This window comes from Euleptes europaea, chromosome 2, assembly GCF_029931775.1.
Source record: "Euleptes europaea isolate rEulEur1 chromosome 2, rEulEur1.hap1, whole genome shotgun sequence".
Classification (NCBI taxonomy): Eukaryota; Metazoa; Chordata; class Lepidosauria; order Squamata; family Sphaerodactylidae; genus Euleptes; species Euleptes europaea.
In genome coordinates, this window is record NC_079313.1 from 9,458,230 (window position 1) to 9,482,532 (window position 24,303).

Below are 24,303 nucleotides of genomic sequence, written 5' to 3' on the forward strand. Positions count from 1 at the left end.
CTGTCGGTAAGAAGAGATGCAGGCCCACCCTAAAAAGCCTAACCCGTCCGATAAAACCGGGACTTCTTTCCAAGCAAGCATCGTGTTGGTTAGCACGCACCCCCCTCTTCCCTAAAAATCTCCACTCGGCTTTCTCCGAATAAGACTTCTTGTGCAGCATCGCAAGATTTCATTCACGTCCATGACTGACCACTATGTTCGAGTCGGGCCTTCCCTGCTGAGGCCCTGGGCTGCTGGATGAGAACTTCTTATCACGCTGAAGCGAATGCGGCCACCCCAAATTTAACATAAGAAAAAAATATTATACTACCGTTCCCGTTTGGGGGGCTAGCTCTCTCTTCGACCTTTTCGCCCTTCCTCTCTGCGCCCTTCCCCACCACGCTCCTTCCAGCCCTAACACAAACCACGCAGTGTGGCTCACCACAATACTTGTTCTCCCTCACCCAGAAGCCAAACAAAGCCCCAGTACAAATCTAAACGCTCGGACAGGAGCCGACTTTGGTCTGGATCTCCAGCGGGCATTTTGTGGTGGGGGGCGAGGATGGGGAGAGGAAGGGGCAGAAGGCGGGAGGACGGACGGACTCCCAAAGCAGAAATCGGAGGATTCAGTTTCGATGTGGGGGACTTGACCCTGCCTAGATCCCCCCCCCCCATTTTCAGTCATACTCTTCTCCAGGGGTAATTACTCCCCTGGGGTTTCTCGCGCTCCGTCCTCTCTGCCCAGAGGAATTGTGGGTGCAAGCATACATGGGCATAGGGTCGAGCGACGAGAACAGGAAAAACATCCAGTCGCTTCAGGGTGGCTCAGGAGCAGTGGTTGGGATCCAGTCCCGAGGATGGCGTACTGTCCGGCGGTGCCGGGCACAAGTTCGCCTCCCCTGGTCCTTCCAGCAGCCTTCGGAAAGCGGAGTCAACCGAGTTTGTGACTTGAGGCTCGCTGAGGTCAGCTGAGCCCTCGGGCAGGGCGCCAGGAGCACCCTCGTGCAGAAGAGGAGCAGCAGCGGGCGCCCGCTCTGAGGCAGAAGTCTCGACAGTTAAGGCCGACGCGGCCAGGAAAGCAGTCTCCGCGGCAACAGACCCCGCAGGAATCTCCTCGCGGTCGCCACTAGTCAGAATCCGGGCCGCCACATTTGACAGAGCCGCTGCCGAGTCTTGTGAACTCCCGCCAGGCACAGCGCTCGCATCCAAGAGGGAGGCGCTCAAGTTGGAGAGGAAGGCGGCTTCCGTGATGACGGCTGCCGTCTCCGCCACCCAGTTCACGTCACTTCCCAGGGAGGTGGCGATGGCCGTGGCATGGCCCTCCCCGGAAGCCAGGGGGGGGGGCCCTTCTCCAGCAGGCCCCGCGGGCAGCAAGGGCGGCCTGCTGCCTGGCTCAGTGGGGGCGACTGTCATGTTGTTGTTGAGGTTGTCCTGGAGGGTGGTCTGGGCGCCCACCTGTTGGTTCTGGAGCAGCATCTCTTGAATCCGGATCTGCTGCAGGATGGCTGGCAATTCGTAGTGATGGAAAAAGTAGATCATGGAATGCTGGGAGGGAGTTGGGAAGCAAGAGAGGGGGTGTTAATGGGCAGCGGGACACAGCTGTCAACAAGCAGGACTAGTAACATTAAAAAGATAAGAAAAGCCCTGCTGGATCAGACCAAGGCCCATCAAGCCCAGCAGTCTGTTCACACAGCGGCCAACCAGGTGCCTTTAGGAAGCCCACAAACAAGACGACTGCAGCAGCACCATCCTGCCTGGGTTCCACAGCACCTGAGATAATAGGCATGCTCCTCTGATCCTGGAGAGAACAGGTACGCATCATGACTAGTATCCATTTTTACTAGTAGCCATGAACCGCCCTCTACTCCATGAACATGTCCACTCCCCTCTTCAAGCCTTCCAAATTGGCAGCCATCACCACATCCTGGGGCAGGGAGTTCCACAGTTTCACTATGTGTCTATTGGTCTCCAATGAAGTCAGCTCCCTCTGTTTTACATTGTATTCCCTCCTGATCCAGATTTTCCAGGCCAGCCTGACCTTTCTGAGCCCCACATGTGCCCCTCCTAGCTGCTCATGGTCGTGGCCACAAGCCCCTCTGCCCTCTTTCGCATTCTCCATGTCACCCCCATAGCCCACTCCCAGTGAGAATCCCCTTACTCCCCTCAACCCAGATCCTTCTGCTCCGCCAAAGGGAACCAGCGGTCTGTCTAACCACCCAGCCCTACTTGTGACAAACAGGACGCCAGCCCAATCCTCATTCCCCCAACCCTTTTCACGGCATCGAAAAAAAGATTTTGCATCATTCAATTTCTGCTTTCGCTTGTTGTGAGGGCTTGGTGGGGCACTGAACATCCGCTCCCAGCATGGTGTAGTGGTTAAGAGCAGTGGTTTGGAGCAGTGGAGTCTGATCTGGATTCCCCACTCCTCCACATGAGCGGTGGAGGCTAATCTGGTGGACTGGATTTGTTTCCTCGCTCCTCCACATGAAGCCAGCTGGGTGACCTTGGGCTAGTCACACTCTCTCAGCCCCACCTACCTTACAGGGTGTCTGTTGCGAGGAGGGGAAGGGAAAGAGATTGTAAGCTGATTTGATTCTGCCTTAAGTGGTACAGAAAGTCGGCATATAAAAGCCAACTCTTCTTCTCAGGGAAATCTTGTCGCAAGGACTACAATAGGGGATCTCAACGTGGTGCCCGTGGGCCCATGATGCACACTAATCCCTTTCCTGACGCCAAGTGTTTTTAGAAAGTGGGTGGGGCCAGGTGTGGCACTTACCCAGCAGGACTTCTAATTGGCTATCGGAGAGCCAATTGGTTGTGCAGATTAAACTAGTGGTATTTCAGCAGTAACAGCCACCAAAGTGTTGGTTTTATCTTTGTTGGATCTTTATGCCGCCTGTTCTGACCAGGTCAGGCTCACGATACAATCTTCTCTCCTCTTGCCCACTATATTTTTAAGTTACCTTCCCCTTCTCCGCTACACATGGGCTTCCTCTGTGTGTGAAGCTCCGCCTCCCGCGGCAGCCATTTTGTGATCGCGCCCACCACCCTGGATCAGAATTCCAAAGGTGCCCAAAGGCTCAAAAAGGTTGCGGGCCCCAGGGACTAGAAACTTTTTTGCTTTTGAAATTCAATCAAGTGCCCTGCGCTGTGATGGCAAAGCTCTCCCATCTGTTAAACAGAAGGCCTATGGGAGAATTTCAGAAAAGATGGAAGCTCTACTTTGACTAAGACCAACTGAATCTTTAATTGTTTATAGTAGATTATAGTAGAGTACAGTAGAGTATACCGAATGGGAACATTAATTTTGACTAAAGTAGTACAAAAATGCAGGATAGACTTTAAGAGACAAGTCTTATAAAATGGAATTAACAACGAATAATCTGACTGATTATGTAGGTGAAGTAATGGCTGAAATTTAAAAGTAGGGGTCTATTATACAGAATTGCAAAAATCAGTTAAGAATATTGGTTTTTTTTGCAATAGTAGCTATGTTATTCTATGAGAACAACCCTGGTTATGCGGATAAAATGCTTTCAATATCTGGCATCCGTTGGAAGGTTTAATACCCATATTATGGTTAGAATGTGTGTTATATCTTTTTCTTTAATAAAATATATTAAAATTTAAAAAAATATTCAACCAAGTGACAACGTTATCTGAGTGCGACAAGCCAGCATCGTGATTCTGCGGGTTTCTACATTCGGACGTGGCTCTGATAATTCCCCTTCCTTTGAGGGGGGTCCTTCTCTGACAAACCAAAGAGAACCTGGCGTCCTTACCTGTATGAAAAGCCATGAGGTCACCAGTGCTAAGCTGCTGTACTGCCCGTTGAATCGGTAATGGTAGGCGTAGAAAGCAAAATGGTACAGATAGAAAAACCTGGACAGCAGAGAATTACAATAAAGGTTACGTTAACACAAAGTAAACGGGCTGTCAAACTCACACCGCTTTTCCCCAAACCTCCCTTCCTGACTACGGAGAAGCGCAGCTCTCTCACTGCAACCAACCAGGCTGTGGCTCAGTGGTAGAGAATCTGCTTGGCATGCAGAAGGTCCCAGGTTCAATTCCCAGCATCTCCAGTTAAAGGGATTAGGCAGGTAGGTGATGTGAGAGACCTCTTCCTGAGACCCTGGAGAGCCGCTGCCTGCCTGGGTAGACAATACTGACCTTGATGGACCAAGCATCTGATTCAGTATAAGGCAGCTTCATGTGTGTGATGTGAGAGACCTCAGTCTGAGACCCTGGAGAGCCGCTGACTGCCTGAGTAGACATTACTGACCTTGATGGACCAAGCATCTGATTCAGTATAAGGCAGCTTCATGTGTGTGATGTGAGAGACCTCAGCCTGAGACCCTGGAGAGCAGCCGCCTGCCTGAGTAGACAATACTGACCTTGATGGACCAAGGGCCTGAGTCGGGATAAGGCAGCTTCATACGTTCAGAAGCATGGTTCCTATTTTAATCCAAATAAGTTCCCATGAACCCCGCCTCCCCTCCCCCCCCACACACAAAGCTCAAAGGGAAACATGCTCCTTCGCAGGAGTTGGTACCAACCAGCCGCTCCCTACAGATTGCAACTGGCAACACCTTGAAAGCCAGCATGGTGTAGTGGTTAAGAGTGGTAGTTTGGAGCGGTGGACTCTGATCTGGAGAACTGGATTTGTTTCCCCACTCCTACACATGAAGCCAGCTGGGTGACCTTGGGCTAGCCTCAGTTCTCTTAGAGCTCTCTCAACCCCACCTACCTCACAGGGTGTCTGTTGTGGGGAGGGGAAGGGAAGGTGATTGTAAGCCAGTTTGATTCTTCCTTAAGTCCTAGAGAAAGCTGGCATATAAAAACCAACTCTTCTTCTTCTGAAAAGCCCCCAGGCCTAAAAGAGGTCCGACAGCCCCCCCCCGGACACCTCAGCCCTGATACCGCCGCCCACTCCAGACCCATACCTCAGCCAGTGCCTCTTGCTGGTGTTGGTATGGCAGCAGATGGCATCATACTGGTCAGCCAGCCACACAATCAGGATAATGTAGAAGGCCGTGGTGGTGTCGTTGAAGAACTCTGACATGATCGCTTCCATGCCTGCCAGGAGACAAGAGGCGGGAAGAACCCCGACCAACATTTCTCCAACTGACCCTCACCCCCAGGGTATGAGGGTGGGAAAGCACCCCGTCATGGCAGCCCAATTGACTGCTAAGCATATACTGCATGCGGCTACCAGTGACCAGAAGTGGGTGTGTGGCAGGATGCGGGACATCTGTGCTGCTTGGAGGGGCCCCGTTGGGAGACAGAATGCGAGACATCTGAGCCAACGATGTAACAAAATCGCTGAAAAGTATAGGGCTATCAGCCTGAAGTGTGAAAACGGCTTGGGGGGGGGGGAGATTGAACGTGCCCCATGTTATAAAGCCAACATGCGGCTCAGAGGCTGGATTCTCCTGGGATTTATACAGGCGGGCGACTGCCTCCTTACCTACGAGCGCCAAGATGACGGTCAGCAAAGGGGCTGCCGGGAAGGCGATGGTCATGTTCATCTCCAGCATCTGTAGCAGGTCCACTGGGAAAGAGGAGAGAAGGGCCAGGGGTGACTACAGCCTTGCATCCCTCTAACCGTGGCTCCCCTCCCCCATCCCCAAAACATGGCTCCCCTCCTTCCATGCACTCCCCCAAACGACAGATCTTCTCCCCCAGTCGCAGCAGGAGCCACGAACCTGCTTGTCTAACCACCTTAGATCTTCCTATTTGGTTAACCTCACATCTCAGAACCTTAGGGTGGCTTTCACCTCTCTTCAAGATTTCAGACCAGGCCTTCAGCCTTTCTGACAGGGCGGTATAATAAAATCCCAAAGGAACACCGCACATGGATCAGTGGATCTTTATCACCGGAGGACATTTTTCATTATGTGCTATCATGTCCGTTGTATAGTGAGCCTAGAGCCAAATTCTTGGATGGAATTTTGAAGGGAGCAAATTTTTGTTCTGAAATTGATAAATTGCTTTTTTTTAAAAAACTCTCTGATTCTGATTTGCATGTCACCTTCAGAATGTCTCAATTTGCTATTGCGGCCAGGAAGATTAGAGCTCTTGAACCTATTAAGAAAAAATTCTGTATAGGAAAGCAAATGAGTGCGATCTTTGTTTTAATAGAGATTTTGTATTAAATACTTTTTATCCAGGCAATATATGTTGATGCAATTTTATCCCTTTTTTGACTTTATACGTATGTAAGGATATTCTGTAATGGCCTATGGCTAAACAAATAAATGAATTCTTCTTCTACTTGTCAACCAATGAGGAAGTGGGAAAACAGGCCCATAAAAATGCAAACTGTGTGCAGGAAAGCGGCATTCCAAAGGCCACGATAGATCTGGGCGGCAGATTAGGGCTTTTGTTCACATTTCTCCCCCAGGGAGAGGGATTTTCTCTTTTTTTAGCCTCAGTTGGCAACCCTCCAAGAAGCTGGCGAACCGGCTCTGCCTGATCCCAGCCTCCTTCCGACCCTCTCAGAAGGTCACCGGCTTTCCCCTGGCTCGACCAGTAAATGCTTACCTATGAAGACGAAGATCTGGTGATGGGAGTATCGCAAGAGCATGGAGACGGACAGGGTCTGAAAGGGAAGCAGCAGGCCAGCATGAGAACGTGGGGTCCCCTCAAGGCAGAGGGGGGCAGCGTTCCCGACCCTTACACAGGAATACTGATTTTTTAAAACTGGCACACTTACACTTCAACATGTAGTGGTAGAAAAGAGCAGGAGCCCAGTAGCAACTTAGAGACTAACAAAATTTCTGGCAGGGTATGAGCTTTCGTGAGTCACAGCTCACTTCTTCAGATTGAGCTAGAATGTGAGTGCAAGACAATGCATTCTCCTGGATTGAATAGAGACCTGAGATTCCTCTCTCATAACCAATGCTAATTTCTCCACACCTACTATCACTCTGCATATCAGACCTGATCCAATCACGCCTGCCAATGTCATTTACTTGCTTTTGACATATACATTGCCATTTTGAGTCTAATTCATTCCTCTCTACTTAAGGATAGATGGACTTGCATTGTAGCTGGATCTGAAGAAGTGAGCTGTGGCTCACGAAAGCTCATACCCTGCCAGAAATTTTGTTAGTCTTTAGGGTGCTACTGGACTCTTGCTGCCCATCGTGATCTACTTCAACATGTTTTTTTGTTTTAGAGAATGGAGCCAACAGCTGTCACCAAAGGCCTCCCCACCCCCTGCAAAGTCATTTTTGTGAGAACCCCCTCATTGGAACATAGGGGAAGGTAGGTGCCTCTGTGCCAGGGAGGCTTCCAAGTTTGTTATCCATACTAATTTATTTAATTCATTTATACCCTGCCTTTCCCCCAATAGGTACTCAGAGGGGCTTACATCATTCTCCTCTCCTCCATTTTACCCTCATAACAACCCCGTGAGGTAGATTACGCTGAGAGAGTGTGACTGGCCCAAGGTCAGCCAGTGAGCTTCCATGGCACAAGTGGGGATTCGAACCTGGGTCTTCCAGATCCTAGTCCGACCCTCTTAACCACTACACCACACTGGAACTTCCACATACGAGACACCTTGAACTGGGCCTGCAGTTCCGTGGGGCAAGGCGTACCAGGGGTTACCCGAGTGCCAGGTCAACTGATGGAGCTGACAGAAGAACGAACCACTTGGCTTGGAAAAGCCCACGATGCCTTACTCACAAAGATCACCATGATGACGAAGGCGGCCAGGTAGGAGGTCCGAGCCATCCACATACTGATGAAGCGGTAGTGCTCCCCAGACACCACGTTGCGGAGGAAGCCTGCAGCGGGAGAAGAAGAGTGGGTTTTTATACCACGCTTTTCTCTTTAAGGAGTCTCAAACCAGAAAACAAACGCCTTCCCCTCCCCACAACAGACACCTTGCGAGGCAGGTGGAGCTGAGAGAGTTAAGAGAGAACTGTGACTAGCCCAAGGTAACCCAGCTGACTTCATGCGGAGGAGTGGGGAAACCAATCTGGTTCACCAGATTAGAGTCCGCTGCTCATGTGGAGGATTGGCGATTGTTATTAAAAATAAAAATAAATGGAAATAAATGACGACAAAGAAATAAGCTGTAACATAGGGATCCTGTTGTTATCTTATCGTGTATATAGATGTGTGTGTAAAGTGCCATCAAGTCGCAGCCGACTTATGGCGACCCCTTTTGGGGTTTTCATGGCAAGAGACTAACAGAGGTGGTTTGCCAGTGCCTTTCTCTGCACAGCAACCCTGGTATTCCTTGGTGATGATGAAGATTGTCTTTTTCCCTGCTTCTTTCAGTTGCTGTTATTGTTTATTGTTATTGCTATTATCCAATAAATGTTTATTTAAAAAATTGCTCAATAAAAAAATAAAAAATAAAAACAGGAGGGTAAGGAAATAAATCAATAATATAAAAACTTACTGAGAAAATCTACAGACACTGGGAAACAATATATAAAAGGGTGCTGGTGTTAGCTGTGCTGTGTGATAGATAGACAAGTTCTCACTTGTCATCTGGAAGAATAAATTATGGCTAAGATTAGTTATATTGTCATATGCGAGACACTTTTGAGCAAGAATGGAGTTTTATGCACTTGTGTTATTACTATTATCATGCCAATAAAGGTGACTGAAACAAAGTCCGCCACTCATGTGGAGGAAGGGGGAATTGGACCCAGTTCTCCAGATTAGAGTCCGCCGCTCTTAACCGCTACTCCATGCCAGCCCTCTCGCACTGGGAGACGAAGGGAAGAGAGGAGATGGAAGAACCCCCCACACGCTTTCCCGGACACTGAATTCCAGGGACCATTTCAAGGAGGGAAAAGCCAGATTAAGGTTGCCGTTAGGACTGCACAAAGCAGGGATGAGACTGGGGAAGCCGTAAAATTAGGGTTTATTATTCCATCCCCGGCCATAACACGGAGCAACAAGCGGCTGGCCTCCTCTCTCTGCGCTCCACCCCTTTCTCCCGCCCACTCACCTTTATTCTCTTCGTTTTCGGCTAAGGCCTTCACGCTGGACATGAGGATGTCGTCGTAACCGAGGAACTCGTCCAGGAGGAGGCGGCTGAACCGGTCCCCAAAGCACTGGTCTCGGGTGGGATCTGAGAGGAAGGAGAGCAGGGAAAAGCACGGCGTTACGGGGAACAGAAATGGGTTTCCTCCCCAGGTAGGAAAAGCTGAAGGCAAGTAGGAAAAGAGGAAGATCCGTTGAGATGGAAAGCATGCAAAATACAACCCCCCCCCAAAAAAAAATGCCTTGGGCTTATACCCGATGGGGGGAGAGAGACTTTCCGATTGGCAGGGCGCAGGCTGTGAAGGGCTCTGAAGGTTGTAACCAGCACATTGAATTGGGCCGGAAAGACACCGGGCATCTGCTGTAGCTGTTTTAAAAGTTGGGCTGCTGCGTTATGAACCTCTTGTAGTTCCCAGGGATAATTATTCAGATCTGCCTTGTGGGGAGGTTATAAGGATCGTTAAAATAAGAACGTAAGAAAAGCCCTGCTGGATCAGACCGAGGCCCATCAAGTCCAGCAGTCTGTTCACACAGTGGACAACCAGATGCCTCTAGGAAGCCCACAAACAAGACAACTGCAGCAGCATTGTCCTGCCTGTGTTCCACAGCACCTAATATAACAGGCCTGCTCCTCTGATCATGGAGAGAACAGGTATACATCATGACTAGTATCCCTTTTGATTAGTAGCCATGGATAGCCCTCTCCTCCATGAACATGTCCACTTCCTTCTTTTCAAGCCTTCCAAGTTGGCAGCCATCACCACATCCTGCAGCAGAAAGTTCCACAATTTAACTATGCAATTTAAGTAATTTAACTAATTTACAGGGTTGCCATAAGTCTTAGGCAGAGAATGAGAGGGAGGGCAGGAAGGGTTGAGTTAGTGTCTGACTCTCGTGGCCCTTTCTTACATGCCCAGGGGCAGGGGCTGTGGCTCAGTGGTAGAGCATCTGCTTGGCATGCAGAAGGCCCCAGGTTCAATCCCCGGCATCTCCAGTTAAAGGGACTAGGCAAGTAGGTGATGTGAAAGACCCCTGCCTGAGACCCTGGAGAGCCGCTGCCGGTCTGAGCAAACAATACTGACTTTGATGGACCAAGGGTCTGTTTCAGTATAAGGTAGCTTCATGTGTTCAATGTCGATTGCCACTTTTGGGGTAAGAAGCAATTTTCCTCCATGCCAGATTGGCCAGGGATCCTGGAGGGTTTTTATTGTCATCTTCTGGGCATGGAGTAGGGGTCACTGGGGCTGCGTGTGTGTGTGGAGGGGGTAGTTGTGAACTTCTTGCATTGTGCAGGGGGTTGGACTAATTCTCCTTGGTGATCCCTGCCAACTCTTATGATTCTACTCTATGATTCTAAGTCGGAAGCAACTTGACAGGACAACACACAGGAAATGGAGGCTCAGAACCACATCCATTTCAACTAGCGCCAACCACCCTCAAGCAATGGGCTGATGAACCAGGAAGCAGCGGAAAACGCACTGAACTGTCAACTGAATGCCCATCGAGACAGATCACGACGGGGAGCCGTGTCAAAGATGATAATTGGTTTGTAAAGGTAAAGGTAGTCCCCTGTGCAAGCACCGGGTCATTCCTGACCCATGGGGTGACGTCACATCCCGACGTTTCCTAGGCAGACTTTGTTTTATGGGGTGGTTTGCCAGTGCCTTCCCCAGCCGTCTTCCCTTTACCCCCAGCAAGCTGGGCGCTCATTTTACCGACCTCGGAAGGATGGAAGGCTGAGTCAACCTTGAGCCGGCTACCTGAAAATGACTTCCGTCAGGATCGGACTCAGGTCATGAGCAGAGCTTGGACTGCAGTACTGCAGCTTACCCCTCTGCGCCACAGGGCTCCTAACTGGTTTGTAACCATCAAGTAAGTTCCAGTACAGTGTAAACATTTGATGGTTATGTTTGTGCGTTTTGTCTGAAAAATAAAAAAAAATTTAAAAAAGGAGAAAGAGCAGAAAACGCCTCACCCCGGGAGCCGCAGCAGCTCTCGCCCCCCTTTTTACACTTACCCAAGGTCACCACCATGACGGGAATGCCGAGGCGCTGGCGGGTGCTCTGAGACAGGCGCAGAAAGCCGTACTCCAAGGAATACTCCACGATGTACTCTTCCTGGGGCCACACTGCAGGGGTAAAAGGGGGGCAGGAGGTCAAGAAGCTCGATAAAACAAGAGGCAGCTACCTGTCCAAAGGAAACGGGGGGAACCGACAGGATAATCCGACCCATCTATAAACACACACATATTGGTGGATCATTTATCTTCGAGAATTTATACCATCTTGTTAAATAACAATTCTGTGGCTGATACAATCAATCAATACCTTTATTGGCATATTGGTTACAAAAGCAATTGTATAAAAGCAGATTCAAAGTAACAACAGCAAATAAAATTTATTCACGGCAGCCATCTTGGGAGGGCCCACAAACGGGACAAAGAGGCCAAAGTCTCCCCCCTGTTGCTGAACCCCACCACCTGGTATTCAGAGATACCCTGCCTCTGAACATGGAGGTTTTGGTTAGCCATCGAGGCTAATAGCCATTGATAGATGCAGGACCTTAAGGAGTTCCGCAGGGCCTGCAAGAAGGAGCTATTCTGCCCGGCTTATGGTTGAGGTCAGCTATGGTCTTTCCATCAGCACTGGCCTCCCCCCTTTTCTAACAGAGCAGTTCCTCAGTGGGACAGGCTTCCCCGGGAGGTGGGGAGCTCTCCTTCCCTGGATTTTTTGAAGCAGAGGTTAGACGGCCATCTGTCAGCAATGCTGATTCTATGGCCGTAGGCAGATAATGAGAGGGAGGGCATCTTGGTCATCTTCTGGGCATGGAGTAGGGGCCACTGGGTGTGTGTGGGGGGAGGTAGTTCTGAATTACCTGCATTGTGCAGGGGGTTGGACTAGATGACCCTGGTGGTCCCTTCCAACTCTATGATTTTTTATTGTTGCTATTGAAAAACTGTTATTATGGGGGGGGGGCGCTGACTCTCCGCTGGCTCTATTGCGGCCTCTGCGTAGCAATAAATGTGCCAGATGTCTTTTTCTGATCTTTGATATTTTCTCAATCTTTTGATAATTTGATATTTTCAGGGTTTTATGTGGCTCGTTTATTTACGAGTATGGCTTTTAAATGATTTATTGTGAGTTAAGATTATGTGAACCGCTCTGAGTCCGGCTTTTGCTGGGGAGGGTGGGATACAAGCTTAATTTAAAAAAATTTAAAAAAATGAACCCTATCGTAATACCCTTAAGAGCCACCCAAGCTAGCGCCCAACACTATATCCAGTGGCAGCGAGTTCCACAAGTTAACAATCGCGCTATGCGAGGAAGCACTTTTCTTCCGTCTGTTCTGCATGACTTCCCTGAAACACATCTTTTCCAGAGATGTTTGGGCTGACAGATGCTGGGGAAGATGAGAATGAAAGAGAATCCCCCCCCCCCATGGGCACTTCCCATGGGGGGCAGGGGACTTCTTTCTGCCAAATCCTAACCTGACAGCCAGGAGCCGAGGATGGACCCTGAACAAAGTTCTGCGAAGAACTTAAAACGGCTGAGGCCCAGAGCGGTTATCCTCCGGTGGGAGGTCATCATGCGAAGCCCCGCGCTTATCTGCTGAAGAACAGACACACCGGCTTTTATTTCAAACGCCCAAAGGGGCACGGGTCCACCAGCAGCCACCGAGGCGTCGAATGGCTTCATTTAAAAGCAAAAGAGAGCCTCAGAGGGTTCACATTTAACAGCCGCATCTGCTGTCAGAGCCGTCCGCCACGGATCAGGAGCCGAGGCTTTTGATGAATTTAATGGAAAAGCTATTTGAAAAGGGCTACCGAAAGCGCCACTGAACTGGCGGGGGAGGCTGGGGAGAGAGAGAACAGGATTGATTGCCGACAGAGGACAATTCCCATCTGTGCTGACGTCCTGGACGCAGCCAGGGGAAAGCCCCCCACCTCCGGCCTGGCACCAGGCAGAAGCGGTTTCTCTGAGGCCTCCAGCGGGCCACCCCTCTCCTCTCGCTGGCAGCTCCTCATCTTGTCCTGGCCTTAGACAACTCCCCCAGATCCTCTCGGCTGGGAAAAGGTTGTATCCCTCTTCAACGGCAGCACCCCGTTTGCGGAATGTCCTCCCTAGAAAGGTCCAGGAGGCGCCAATACTATTGACTGTCCGGGCACAGTTTTAAGCCTTGCCTGCGTGCGTAAAGGCCTGTCAAGTCACAAGCTGACTTATGGTGACCCCGTAGGGTTTTCAAGGCAGGAGACATTCAGAGGTGGTTTGCCATTGCCTGCCTCTGTGTAGCAACCTTGGACTTCCTTGGAGGTCCCCCACCCAAGTACTAACCAGGGCTGACCCTGCTTAGCATCTCAGATGTGATGAGATTGGGCTAGCCTGGGACATCCAGGTCAGGGCCTGGATTGGATATAGTTCACTTTAAATGTTCTGTTACTGCAGTGGTTCCCAAAGTGGGTTGTATCACCCCCTGGGGGGGCAGTAGGATTACCTAGGGGGGCACTAAGAGGCAAGAGGGCAGCAAGGGGGCGCTAGAGGTGGGCCCCTTCAACTGTGTTGTTCACTAATTTGCAATAGATCCAGCTATGGCACCACGCTGTCAAATTTGGTGGAAACTATCAGAATTTTTTTCTCCAAACTGGTACCACTGGATCATCAGTTTTGTTGAATAAATTTCAACTAAAAAGTTTTTAATTTGATTTTGAATAGTGCAATTAATTGTTAATGTTTTGAAATTGTACTATTATCTTCTTTAGTGAGTCGTGCAAACCCCTATTTTGAATAATGCTTTTTATAGGGTAGGGTAGGGGGTGCTGGGGTTGAGTTTGTGGGACCGAGGGGGCGGTGGCCGAAAAGTTTGGGAACCACTGTGTTACTGCCATCTTTTTTTTAAAAAAAACCAACAACTCTCTTTTTTACGGCCTGCTGCCGTTATCGATTTTCTCCTCCAGGGAGAGAATAATAAGATGATTCAGTGTACACAGATTTCCAAAGGAACAATGGGATTAAGGTCTTTTTCTCAACTCTCTGTGTTTGTGTTATAACATATATTTTTTGCTGTTAAGAAGAGGCATGTTATCTCTGCAAACACAAATTCAGTTTTTGAGAACCACAAAGTCAAGCATCTGTGATAATATCTGCTAGATAGAAAAACCGCCCAAAATAATCTTACAGAAACCTCTGGAAGAGCAGGGCATTGTGAACTGATTAATGGAATTCGTTTACCACAAAAAGGTTAAACATTGCATGAATATACAGCCTCATGCTACATAATTAGAAACTAATCCTTATTTCATGATGTAAAATGATTAGTTTCATAATGTAACCTTTCATAACGTAACCTTTGGACTATAATGTAATGTAACTTAAATAGAAAACTATCTTTAGATAGATTGGCCCCCCTCAAAAAAACATTTTATTTACAAAAATCCAATTTAAATTTTAAAAATCTGATTTTTTTTTAAAAATCAGAATTAAAAATATATATTGATTTTTATCTACCCTGCAGCTAGATCTAACTCATGCGCCTCCCAGGCTGACATTAGGACAGTTTCATAAGTCCCCCCAATCGGGCAGATGCCTTTTTCCCCCTGAGGATGCTGAGGTTAAGAACATAAGAAAAGCCTTGCTGGATCAGACCAAGGCCCACCAAGTCCAGCGATCTGTTCACACAGTGGCCAACCAGGTGCTTCTAGGAAGCCCACAAACAAGACGACTGCAGCAGCATTATCCTGCCTGTGTTCCACAGCACATATAATAGGCATGCTCCTCTGATCCTGGAGAGAATAGGTATGCATCATGACTAGTATCTATTTTTATTAGTAGCCATGGATAGCCCTCTCCTCCATGAACATGTCCACTCCCTTCTTCAAGCCTTCCAAGTTGGCAGCCATCCTGGGGCTGGGAGTTCCACAATTGAACTATGCATTGTGTGAAGAAATACTTCCTTTTATCTGTTTTGAATCTGTCACCCTCTAGCATCAGCAGATGACCCCGTGCACTAGTAGTATGAGAGTGGGAGAAAAGCTTCTCCCTGTCCACTCTCTCCAGACCATGCATAATTGTATAGACCTCGGTCATATCTCCCTTAACCGCCTTCTTTCCAAGCTAAACAGCCCTAAGCGTTTTAATTGCTCCTCATAGGGCCGTTGCTCCAGCCCCCTGATCGTTTTGGTTGCTCTTTTCTGCACCTTCTCAAACTCTGCAATATCCTGTTTTAGGTGTGGCGACCAGAACTGTACACAGTATTCCAAGTGTGGTCTCACCACAGATTTGTACAAGGGCAGTATGATAGCAGCAGTTTTATTATGGCCAGTACGGAATTTGCCTTTTTACCATGGGAAGGCCCCATTCTGAGCCCCCCACAAAGAGCCTGGCCTTCTCTCCCTTAGCGCATCTCCCTCCCAAAGAAGATTCACCGGTCTCACTCGCCAGCCATCTCTGAATGCTGATCAAGATCTTCTAATTCAGAGGTGCCTTTTTGCTTAATTCAGCTGTGTGCAGCAGTCCACAAAGATGTCATATGCCATTAAAAAAAAGGATTACTAGCCTGTAACTCAAACTTTCCTGGACTTCAAAGGCCAGAACAAGCAAGCACCAACTCTTCCAAATTGAAAACCTCCCCCCCCCCGCCCAAATCTGGTCACCTGCAACCAGATTGCAACTCGCCAGCGGCGAGGGGCTACTTATAAGCCATTTTCTGCAGCTTCACTGGGCTAACTTCTCTGCTGGTTGGGTTTTATTTGGGTCAGCCGCTGAAGTGCCAGCCGTTATCGCTTTAAATCGTCTCATTTTTCCATTACCCTTTTTAAATTGCATGCTGAGAACCCTTTGTGGGGTAGAAGACAGGGAATAGTCTTCAAAAATAATACATAACTGACTTCCGGGGAAAATTCCTACCAAGGCTTTGTTGATTCCCCTGGTCACACTCCCAATTTTCCCACACGCAAACAGTTTCTGGGGGAGGGGGGAATCTCAAATGGTCACCGGCCAAATATGAGCTGCCCATCAAAAATTGTTCCAGCTGCAAACCTGGGGAGGAGGGGAGCGTATCTGGGTTTCTCCGCTGCAGAGAGATTTAATTTCTGAACAGCCCTGTCAATAATTAAACAGGAGCCGTCTTCTGGCTTGCATTCTCCACAGAGTTCCTATTCGGCTTTGAACTAACCCCGCAATGCTGCGGTTGGGGAATTTTTGCTTCTCTGGACTTGCTCCTCCCAAGCCATTAATCTATTTCTCTTCAGGGGTGAGCTCGATATCTAACTCAATCTAACGGAATCTACTTTCTTCCTATCAGCTTTCTTCATTGTTCAGCTTTCACAACCATACATAGTAATAGGGAATACGATGGCACGAATTAAGAAGAAGAAGAAGAGTTGGTTTTTATATGCTGACTTTCTCTACCACTTAAGGGAGACTCAAACCGGCTTACAATCACCTTCCCTTCCCCTCCCCACAACAAACACCCTGTGAGGTAGGTGGGGCTGAGAGAGTGTGACCAGCCCAAGGTCACCCAGCTGGCTTCAGGTGTAGGAGTGGGGAAACAAATCCAGTTCACCAGATTAGCCTCCGCCACTCGTGTAGAGGAGTGGGGAATCGAACCCGGGGAATCTCCAGATCAGAGTCTACCGCTCCAAACCACGGCTCTTAACCACTACACCATGCTGGCTCTTGATCGTGGTCGCCAGTGACACATTTTACCCCCAATTAAAAACAAACATATTTTCAAGTCCCATTAAGCCCCAGAGGTGCAGATGGTTTCGAGTGCGTCTGGACAGCTGGTTCAAGGGTGATAACAAAGCACAGAAGGGATGCCAGAAAGGGCAGAAGGAGAAGAGGACGTGTGAAGGCCAAAGAGGAGAAGGAAGATGCAGAAGGAATGATTTGGGAAGAAAAAGCAGGACGCGGGGAAGGAAGCAAAGGCCCAGGGGTGTCTGTTTACCTGCTTTGGCCAGCATCTCAAACTCGGACATGGTCTCGCTGAGGGGCTGCATACCTTTAGGGGCCGTCATGCCGCTGAACGAGAACTCCTGGCTTTTGTTCTGGGCCAGCACCTTGGCGCCGCCGGCCCGGGGCGGCTTGAAGAACACGTTGGGCTCGATATCTAACTCAAACTGTTAGCGGAGGGAGAAAAAAAAAGAATTAGGATCCAAGGAATTCAAACGGGTCCCCGGCCGAGCAGAACAGCTTCAGGCAACTCAGGAGCTTCGACTGGCGCAGAGCGCCACAGCTCACGCAAGCTGCTGGTTTCCGACCTTGAAAGCCCAAGTCTGGCCCCTTAAAAAGCACCTGCCTTCACCCCAGCCCAACGACCAATGAAGGTCAGTTTTGGGCACCACAATTTAAGACAAGCTGGAACGTGTCCAGAGGAGGGCAACAAAGATGGTGAGGGGTCTGGAGACTAAATCCTACGAGGAAAGGTGGAAGGAGCTGGGTAGGTTTAGCCTGAATCCTCTTTGACAGACCTCTCAAGGGAGGACCTGGTCACAACAACTTTTGGCAAGGAGTTCCATGGCACTGCGCGCAGGATCGTTTCCCTTGTCCATTGCTGGGTGGGGCTTTTGGTTGGCAGGCAGTTTGCATCTTGAAATGGAACACAGGCAGGATAACGTTGCTGCAGTCATCTTGCTTGTGGGCTTCCTAGAAGCACCTGGTTGGCCACTGTGTGAGCAGACCGCTGGACTTGTTGGCCCTGTGTCTGATCCAGCAGGGCTTTTTTTAAGTTATGGAGGACAGTGTCAAGATTACAAGGCTGTCAGATTAGTTAGACAGGTGCAGGATAGATCAGATGGATCTAGTGATGATGCAATCAGCCTTGAAAGTCCCTGGAGAGCTAGAGAAAGCTGGCCTGATCCAGTTATAGCCAGGTGGCTGATGCAATACAGTAGCCATGTCAGGATGACTAAGCATCTACTGTGATTGGTGATGCGTCCACCAGGTGTATATAATGGAGTGAAACTAAAGTTCTATGCGGGATGCTATGAGCGGAGAGTGTGAAAGAAGTATCTGTATTATATCTTTGCACTGTAAAATAAACTACACTTTTCTAAGTAGCAGAGGACTTTCTGATGGTTATCCTGGACAGACTGCCAATCCGCTTGGCTTCCGCGTCAGACAGGGCTATCCATCACGACTAGTCAAAATGAATACTAGTCATGATGCATACCTATTCTCTCCAGGATCAGAGGAGCAGGCCCATTATATTAGGTGTTGTGGTACACAGGCAGAATGCTGCTGCTGCAGCCATCTTGTTTGCGGGCTTCCTCGAGGCACCTGGTTGGCCACCGTGTGAGCAGACTGCTGGACTTGATGGTCCTTGCTCTGATCCAGCAGGGCTTTTCTTATGTTCTTATGTTTCCCCTATCCCAAATTGTGCCTCGCGGTCACAGAACGTAGTAATTTCTCCCCCCGCTCTAATCAAGCTGATTGCATTCTGCATTATAATTGTGTATCTAGAGCGAAGGGAAGGGCTTCGCTCTCTGCCTTCACACTCCCTCCTCAGCCAGCGAGGTTGCCTGGGCACCTACAGGAGGGCCAGCTGGCCGTGGAGAAAGGGGAAGTGAAACCACCGCCACTCCACTGTGGCTAGCTTGGTCTTAGAATAGAATCATAGAGTTGGGACCACCAGGGTCTAGTCCAACCCCCTGCACAATGCAGGAAATTCCAAACTACCTCCCACCCACACACACCCAGTGACCCCTACTCCACGCCCAGAAGATGGCCAAGATGCCCTCCCTCTCATCATCTGCTTAAGGTAATAGAATCAGCATTGCTGAGAGATGGCCATCTAGCCTCTGCTTAAAAACCTTCAGGGAAGGAGAGCTCACCACCTCCCGAGGAAGCCTGTCCCACTGAGGAACCGCTCTGTCATACAGTTCTTCCTAATGTCTAGATGGAAACTCTTTTGATTTAATTTCAACCCGTTGGTTCTGGTCCGACCTTCTGGGGCAACAGAAAACAACTCGGCACCCTCCTCTACGTGACAGCCCTTCAAGTACTTGAAGATGTCATATCACCTCTCAGTCTTCTCCTCTTCTCTTGCATGGCTGCTGTCTCGGTGGGGGTTTCTTCTCAGTGTCCACCTTGTTCCCCTCCTGTGACAGCACAGGGGCGGCAGAGAAGAGCGGGGGCAGCTGAAGAGGATGGGCCCTTTACTTTCCTCCCCGGCATCAGGCCTGCTACTCGAGCAAGCTCCCAGCTTACCTGTCCTCCAGATCCTGCAGAGGTGGCTGTTTCAAGACGCAAACCGCCTGCCAACCAAAAGCCCCACCCGGCCTTGCCCTCTTCCCTGAAGCATGGGCTGGGCGCCACACCAGGAACAGCGCTCAGAAGAGCCACAGGTGCCAGCATCACTGCCCAAAGGGAAATCTTAATCCAGTAGTTCCTCTGACATCTGAAACTCACCGTGCCCAGAGCACCTCTCGTTCTTTAGGAAATAAAGAGGGAGCCGATGAGCTGAAGCGGCAGCAATCTTCAGTGTGGTGTAGTGGTTAAGAGCAGGGGTTTGGAGCGGCAGACTCTGACCTGGAGAACCGGGTTTGATTCCCCCACTCCTCCACATGAGTGGCGGAGGCTAATCTGGAGAACTGGATTTGTTTCTCCACTCCTACATATGAAGCCAGCTGGGTGACTGTGGGCAAGTCACAGCTACCTTAGTGCTCTCTCAGCCCCACCTACCTCCCAGGGTGTCTGTTGTGGGGAGGGGCAGGGAAGGTGACTAAGCCGGTTTGATTCTTCCTTAAGTGGTAGAGAAAGTCAGCATATAAAAGCCAACTCTTCTTCTTCTTCTTCAGGGACAGGCTACAGCTAAGCCACAACAACCAACTTGGAGGAACATAAAGTTTTAAGGAAGAAGCACAGCGGGGCAGGCTAGGCTTCGGAATAGGCTCGGTCGCTAGCAACCACAGAGCCTTACCCGGCCCCTTGAGGGATGACATGTGTGAGGTCTACAAAGGTGCTTTTCTCCAGCAAGGGCTCTCCTGCTTAGAGAACCAGCATAGAACAGTCCATCTCAAAGTTAGGAGCTCGAGCATGCTCTACATGCTGATGGGGGTGTTATTTTGAATCCCAAATCATCTGGGTGCCATTCTGGAGGCCTCACTTCGAAAAAGGGATGCAGGCAGAATGGAGCGGGTTCAGAGGAGAGCGATGAGGACGATCAGGGGCCTGGAGACCAAGCCGTACGAGGAAAGGCTGAGGGACTTGGGAATGTTCAGTCTGGAGAAGGGGAGGTTGAGGGGGGACATGATGGCTCTCTTTAAGAAAGCCAGAGAGGTGTAGTGGTTAAGAGTGGTGGTTTGGAGTGGTGGACTCTAAGCTGGAGAACCGGGCTTGATTCCCCACTCCTCCACATGAGTGGTGGACTCCAATCTGGTGAACCGGGTTCAATTCCCCACTCCTACACGTAAGGCCAGCTGGGGGACTTTGGGCTAGTCACAGCTCTCTTACAGCTCTCTCAGCCCCACCTACCTCACAGGGTGTCTGTTGTGGGGAGGGGAAGGCAATTGTAAGCCGGTTTGATTCTCCCTTAAGTAGCAGAGAAAGTCAGTATATAAAAACCAACTCCTTCCTTCCTTAAGTATTTAAAGGGCTGTCGCTTATAGGAGGGCAGAAGCTGTTCCTGTTGACAGCAGAGGATAGGACGGACTTGCAATAATGGGTTTAAATTGCGGGCGGAAAGGTACTGGCTGGATATTAGGGGTGGGAAATTACAGTAAGAGTTGCTCAACAGTGGAATCAGCTACCTAGGGAGGTGGTGAGCTCCCCCTCACAATTTCCCAGGTTTCACAGCCCAGGACTGTTTGGTCAGGAGTATTTTTCTTAAACCCCAGCTACCTCAAGCATCCTGGAAAGATCACAGGTATTAGGAGTAAAGAAAGCTCCCTTTCCCCAGCTGTGCAAGCGTTCATCTTCTGCTCTGTTTATTAAGCTTAATAAAGCGCAAATCGCCTGAGCGCAAAAAACAATATTAATAAATACAGGCAGGAACGGCAGTGATCCGGGCTTGTTCCATTCCCTCTTTGAGTGGCTATTAATGTAAAGAGAGAGCAGGGAACTATATTGAGGAAAACAAATTACACATATATGAAAAGTAAAATTCAATAAACTGCCACTGGGGGAATGCCAGGCATTCCGGATGCAGAGAACGCAGACAGCTCGTGTTCCTACAAGCAATTAACTCGTTTTAACAAAAAATTTAACCCCTCTGGCCCACTTGGGACAGGGCAGAAAATGAAATAAAAATAAACTAGTTTATTCTAGCAAACTAGGGCAAGGGTGTCGAACTCATTTGTTACGAGGGTTGGATATGACATAAATGTCACTTGGTCGGGCCAGGCCATGCCTCGCCAGCCCAGATCGGGACTGCAGGGGGGGGCTGCCTCTGCTGGCTTGCAGGCCGGGTAAGAGCACTCAAGGGGCCAGATCCGGCCCCTGGGCTGTATGTTTGACACCCCTAGGGTAAGAAAGCATAAATACAGATAAAATAATAAAAAGTAAAAAAAAACAGAAACCCTGACCAGGGCAGCTCGACACAACTCCTCTCCATAGGCCCAAAAAACATAGAAAGAGGCTCCTCCAGGTGGCTTAAGCAAGCAAGTCAAGCAACAAGTTAGGCTGACAGGACATCTAGTCCTGCTCAATGCAGGACTAGCCTAGAGCATCCCTGACAAGTGCTTGTCCAGCCTCTGCCTAAAGACTGCCAGAGAGGGGGAGCTCACCACCTCTCTAGGTAGCTGATTCCACTGTCTTACTATAAAAAAAAATCCTAATATCCAGCTGGTACCTTTCTGCCTGCCCATCCTCCAGTTCCTGTACCGGTGGCTCTTTCAAGAGGCAAACCACCTGCCGATCAAAAGCCCCACCGGGCAATGGCCTTGCCCTCTTCCCTGAAGCATGGGTTGGGTCCCACACCGGGAACAGCGCTCAGAAGAGCAACAGGTGCCAGCATCATTGCTCAAGGGGAAACCTTAATCCAGTCGTTCCTCTGGCATCTGGAACTCACTAAGCCATGCTCAGAGCACCTCTTGAATCGAATGAAGAAGCCGATGAGCCAGATCACGTGAAGTGATGGTATCGCTTTACTCTGCTCTGGTTAGACCTCACCTAGAGTGTTGTGTTTAGTTTTGGGCACCGCAATTTAAGAAAGATGTAGACAAGCTGGAACGTGTCCAGAGGAGGGCAACAAAGATGGCGAGGGGTCTGGAGACCAAGTCCTACGAGGAAAGGTTGAAGGAGCTGGGTATGTTTAACCAGAAGAGGAGAAGACTGAGAGGGGATATGATAACCATCTTCAAGTACTTGAAGGGCTGTCATATAGAGAAGGGCGCCGAGTTGTTTTCTGTTGCCCCAGAAGGTCGGACCAGAACCAACGGGTTGAAATTAAATCAACAGAGTTTCCATCTAGACATTAGGAAGAACTTCCTGACAGTTAGAGCGGTTCCTTAGTGGAACAGGCTTCCTCGGGAGGTGGTAAGCTCTCCTTCCCTGGAGGTTTTAAAGAAGAGGCTAGATGGCCATCTGTCAGCAATGGTCATTCTGTGAACTTAGGCAGATCTCGAGAGGGAGGGCATCTTGGGCATCTTCTGGGCGTGGAGTAGGGGTCGCTGGGTGTGTGTGTGGGGAGGTAGTTGTGAAATTCCTGCATTGTGCAGGGGGTTGGACTAGACGACCCTGGTGGTCCCTTCCAACTCTATGATTCTATGAGCTGAAAAGGCAGCAACCTTCAGGGACAAGCGACGGCTGAGCCACGACAGCCCACTTGGAGGAACGCAAAGATTTAAGGAAGAAGCACAACGGGGCAGGCTGGGCCTCGGAGCAGGAGTGAGCAGCGAGCAACTCCAGAGCCTTACCCGGCCCCTTGAAGGATGACATGCGCTATTGCCTTCAAACCCCCAAGCCGGAGGCAAAAGGAAGACATAATAGGTCGTGGCTGAAACAGCAAGGCTTGGTGTATGTACCAAGGATCTTGAACGAGGGATTCTGTCTGTGATAGAGTGTGCCAAGTTCTTTGCATTTCCAGTATCTCGGAGGGAGCAGTTGGCCTGTTCTCCACTGCGCTTTGGGGATACCCTGCAGACGGCCTGGGTTGGGGGTATTACAGCCACCAGGTCAGGTGTGGGATAGATGTCAGCAGGTATGAACAGGGTTCCACCTGCCCCAGTAAAGATGCCAGCTGTAACTGGAGAAAGAGGCTGAGGTGTTCTGCCATGCCCCGTCCAACGGGTTGAAATTAAATTAAAAGGGCTTTCGGCTAAACATTCAGTTAAGAGCGGTTCCTCGGTGGAACAGGCTTCCTCGGGAGGTGGTGACTCTCCTTCCCTAGAGGTTTTAAAGAAGAGGCTAGATGGCCATCTGTCAGCAATGCTGATTCTGTGAACTTAGGCAGATCATGGGAGGGGGCAGGAAGGAATGAGTCAGTGCACGGCTCTTGCAGCCCTTTCTTACATGCCCATTGTAAAGTCAATCACCACTTTGGGGTCTGGAAGGAATTTTCTTCCGGACCAGATTGGCCAGGGATCCTGGAGGTTTTCTGCCTTCCTCTGGGCATAGAGCAAGGATCATTAGGGGAGGGGGGGAGGCAGTTATGAATTTCCTGTGTTGTGCAAGGGATTGGACTAGATGATCCTTGAGGTCCCTTCCAGATTTATGTTTCTATATGGTTTTGAGTGCCTCCTCAATTTTGGGCCACTGCCTCCATCACTTACCACGAAGGGGGAGAAGGATTTGGGGCAACGCCCACCACCGTGGACTCCTCTCTCCAATAAGCCTCTTGGAAAGCTCTCACAATCTTTGACCTGAACGTCAGTTGTGCGGCTCAGAGGCTGGGTTCTCAAGCACGCATTGGGGAATTAATTTAGAGGATTCCGGATGCCTCCTCAGCAACCAGAATTTCTAGTGCTCAAGATGGTTTGAAGAAGAGCTGGTTTTTACACCCCGATTTTCTCTCCCTTTAAGGAGTCTCAAAGCGGCTTACGATCGCCTTCCTTTCCCCTCCCCGCAACAGACACCTAGTGAGGTAGGTGGGGCTGAGAGATTTCGGAGAGAACTGTGACTAGCCCAAGGTCGCCCAGCAGGCTTTATGTGGAGGAGTGGGGAATCGAACCTGGTTCTCCAGATTAGAGTCCGCAGCTCATGTGGAGGAGTGGGGAATCAAACCCGGTTCTCCAGATTAGAGTCCATCGCGCATGTGGAGGAGTGGGGAATCGAACCCGATTCTACAGATCAGAGTCCTCTGCTCTTAACCACTACGCCACGCTGGCTCTCTTAGCCTGTGAAGCTTATCTTTCTTAACGAGCTGCAGCACCCAAGGTGCAGC

At 49.7% G+C, this 24,303-nt stretch overlaps 1 protein-coding gene across 1 annotated transcript in view; it reads right to left on the minus strand.

The window, feature by feature from the left end:
* Window positions 1-804: 804 nt before the first annotated feature.
* The window catches only part of TMEM259 (transmembrane protein 259), a 35,913-nt gene continuing 12,414 nt past the window's right edge, over window positions 805-24,303 (minus strand). The window contains exons 3-11 of the mRNA XM_056845138.1: window positions 16,930-17,101; window positions 11,006-11,116; window positions 8,954-9,076; window positions 7,672-7,772; window positions 6,523-6,580; window positions 5,447-5,530; window positions 4,923-5,055; window positions 3,762-3,861; window positions 805-1,524 (exon numbers count right to left, since the gene is read on the minus strand). Of these exons, the coding sequence (XP_056701116.1) occupies window positions 805-1,524; window positions 3,762-3,861; window positions 4,923-5,055; window positions 5,447-5,530; window positions 6,523-6,580; window positions 7,672-7,772; window positions 8,954-9,076; window positions 11,006-11,116; window positions 16,930-17,101 (1,602 nt within the window). The remainder of the gene's footprint in view (window positions 1,525-3,761; window positions 3,862-4,922; window positions 5,056-5,446; window positions 5,531-6,522; window positions 6,581-7,671; window positions 7,773-8,953; window positions 9,077-11,005; window positions 11,117-16,929; window positions 17,102-24,303) is intronic.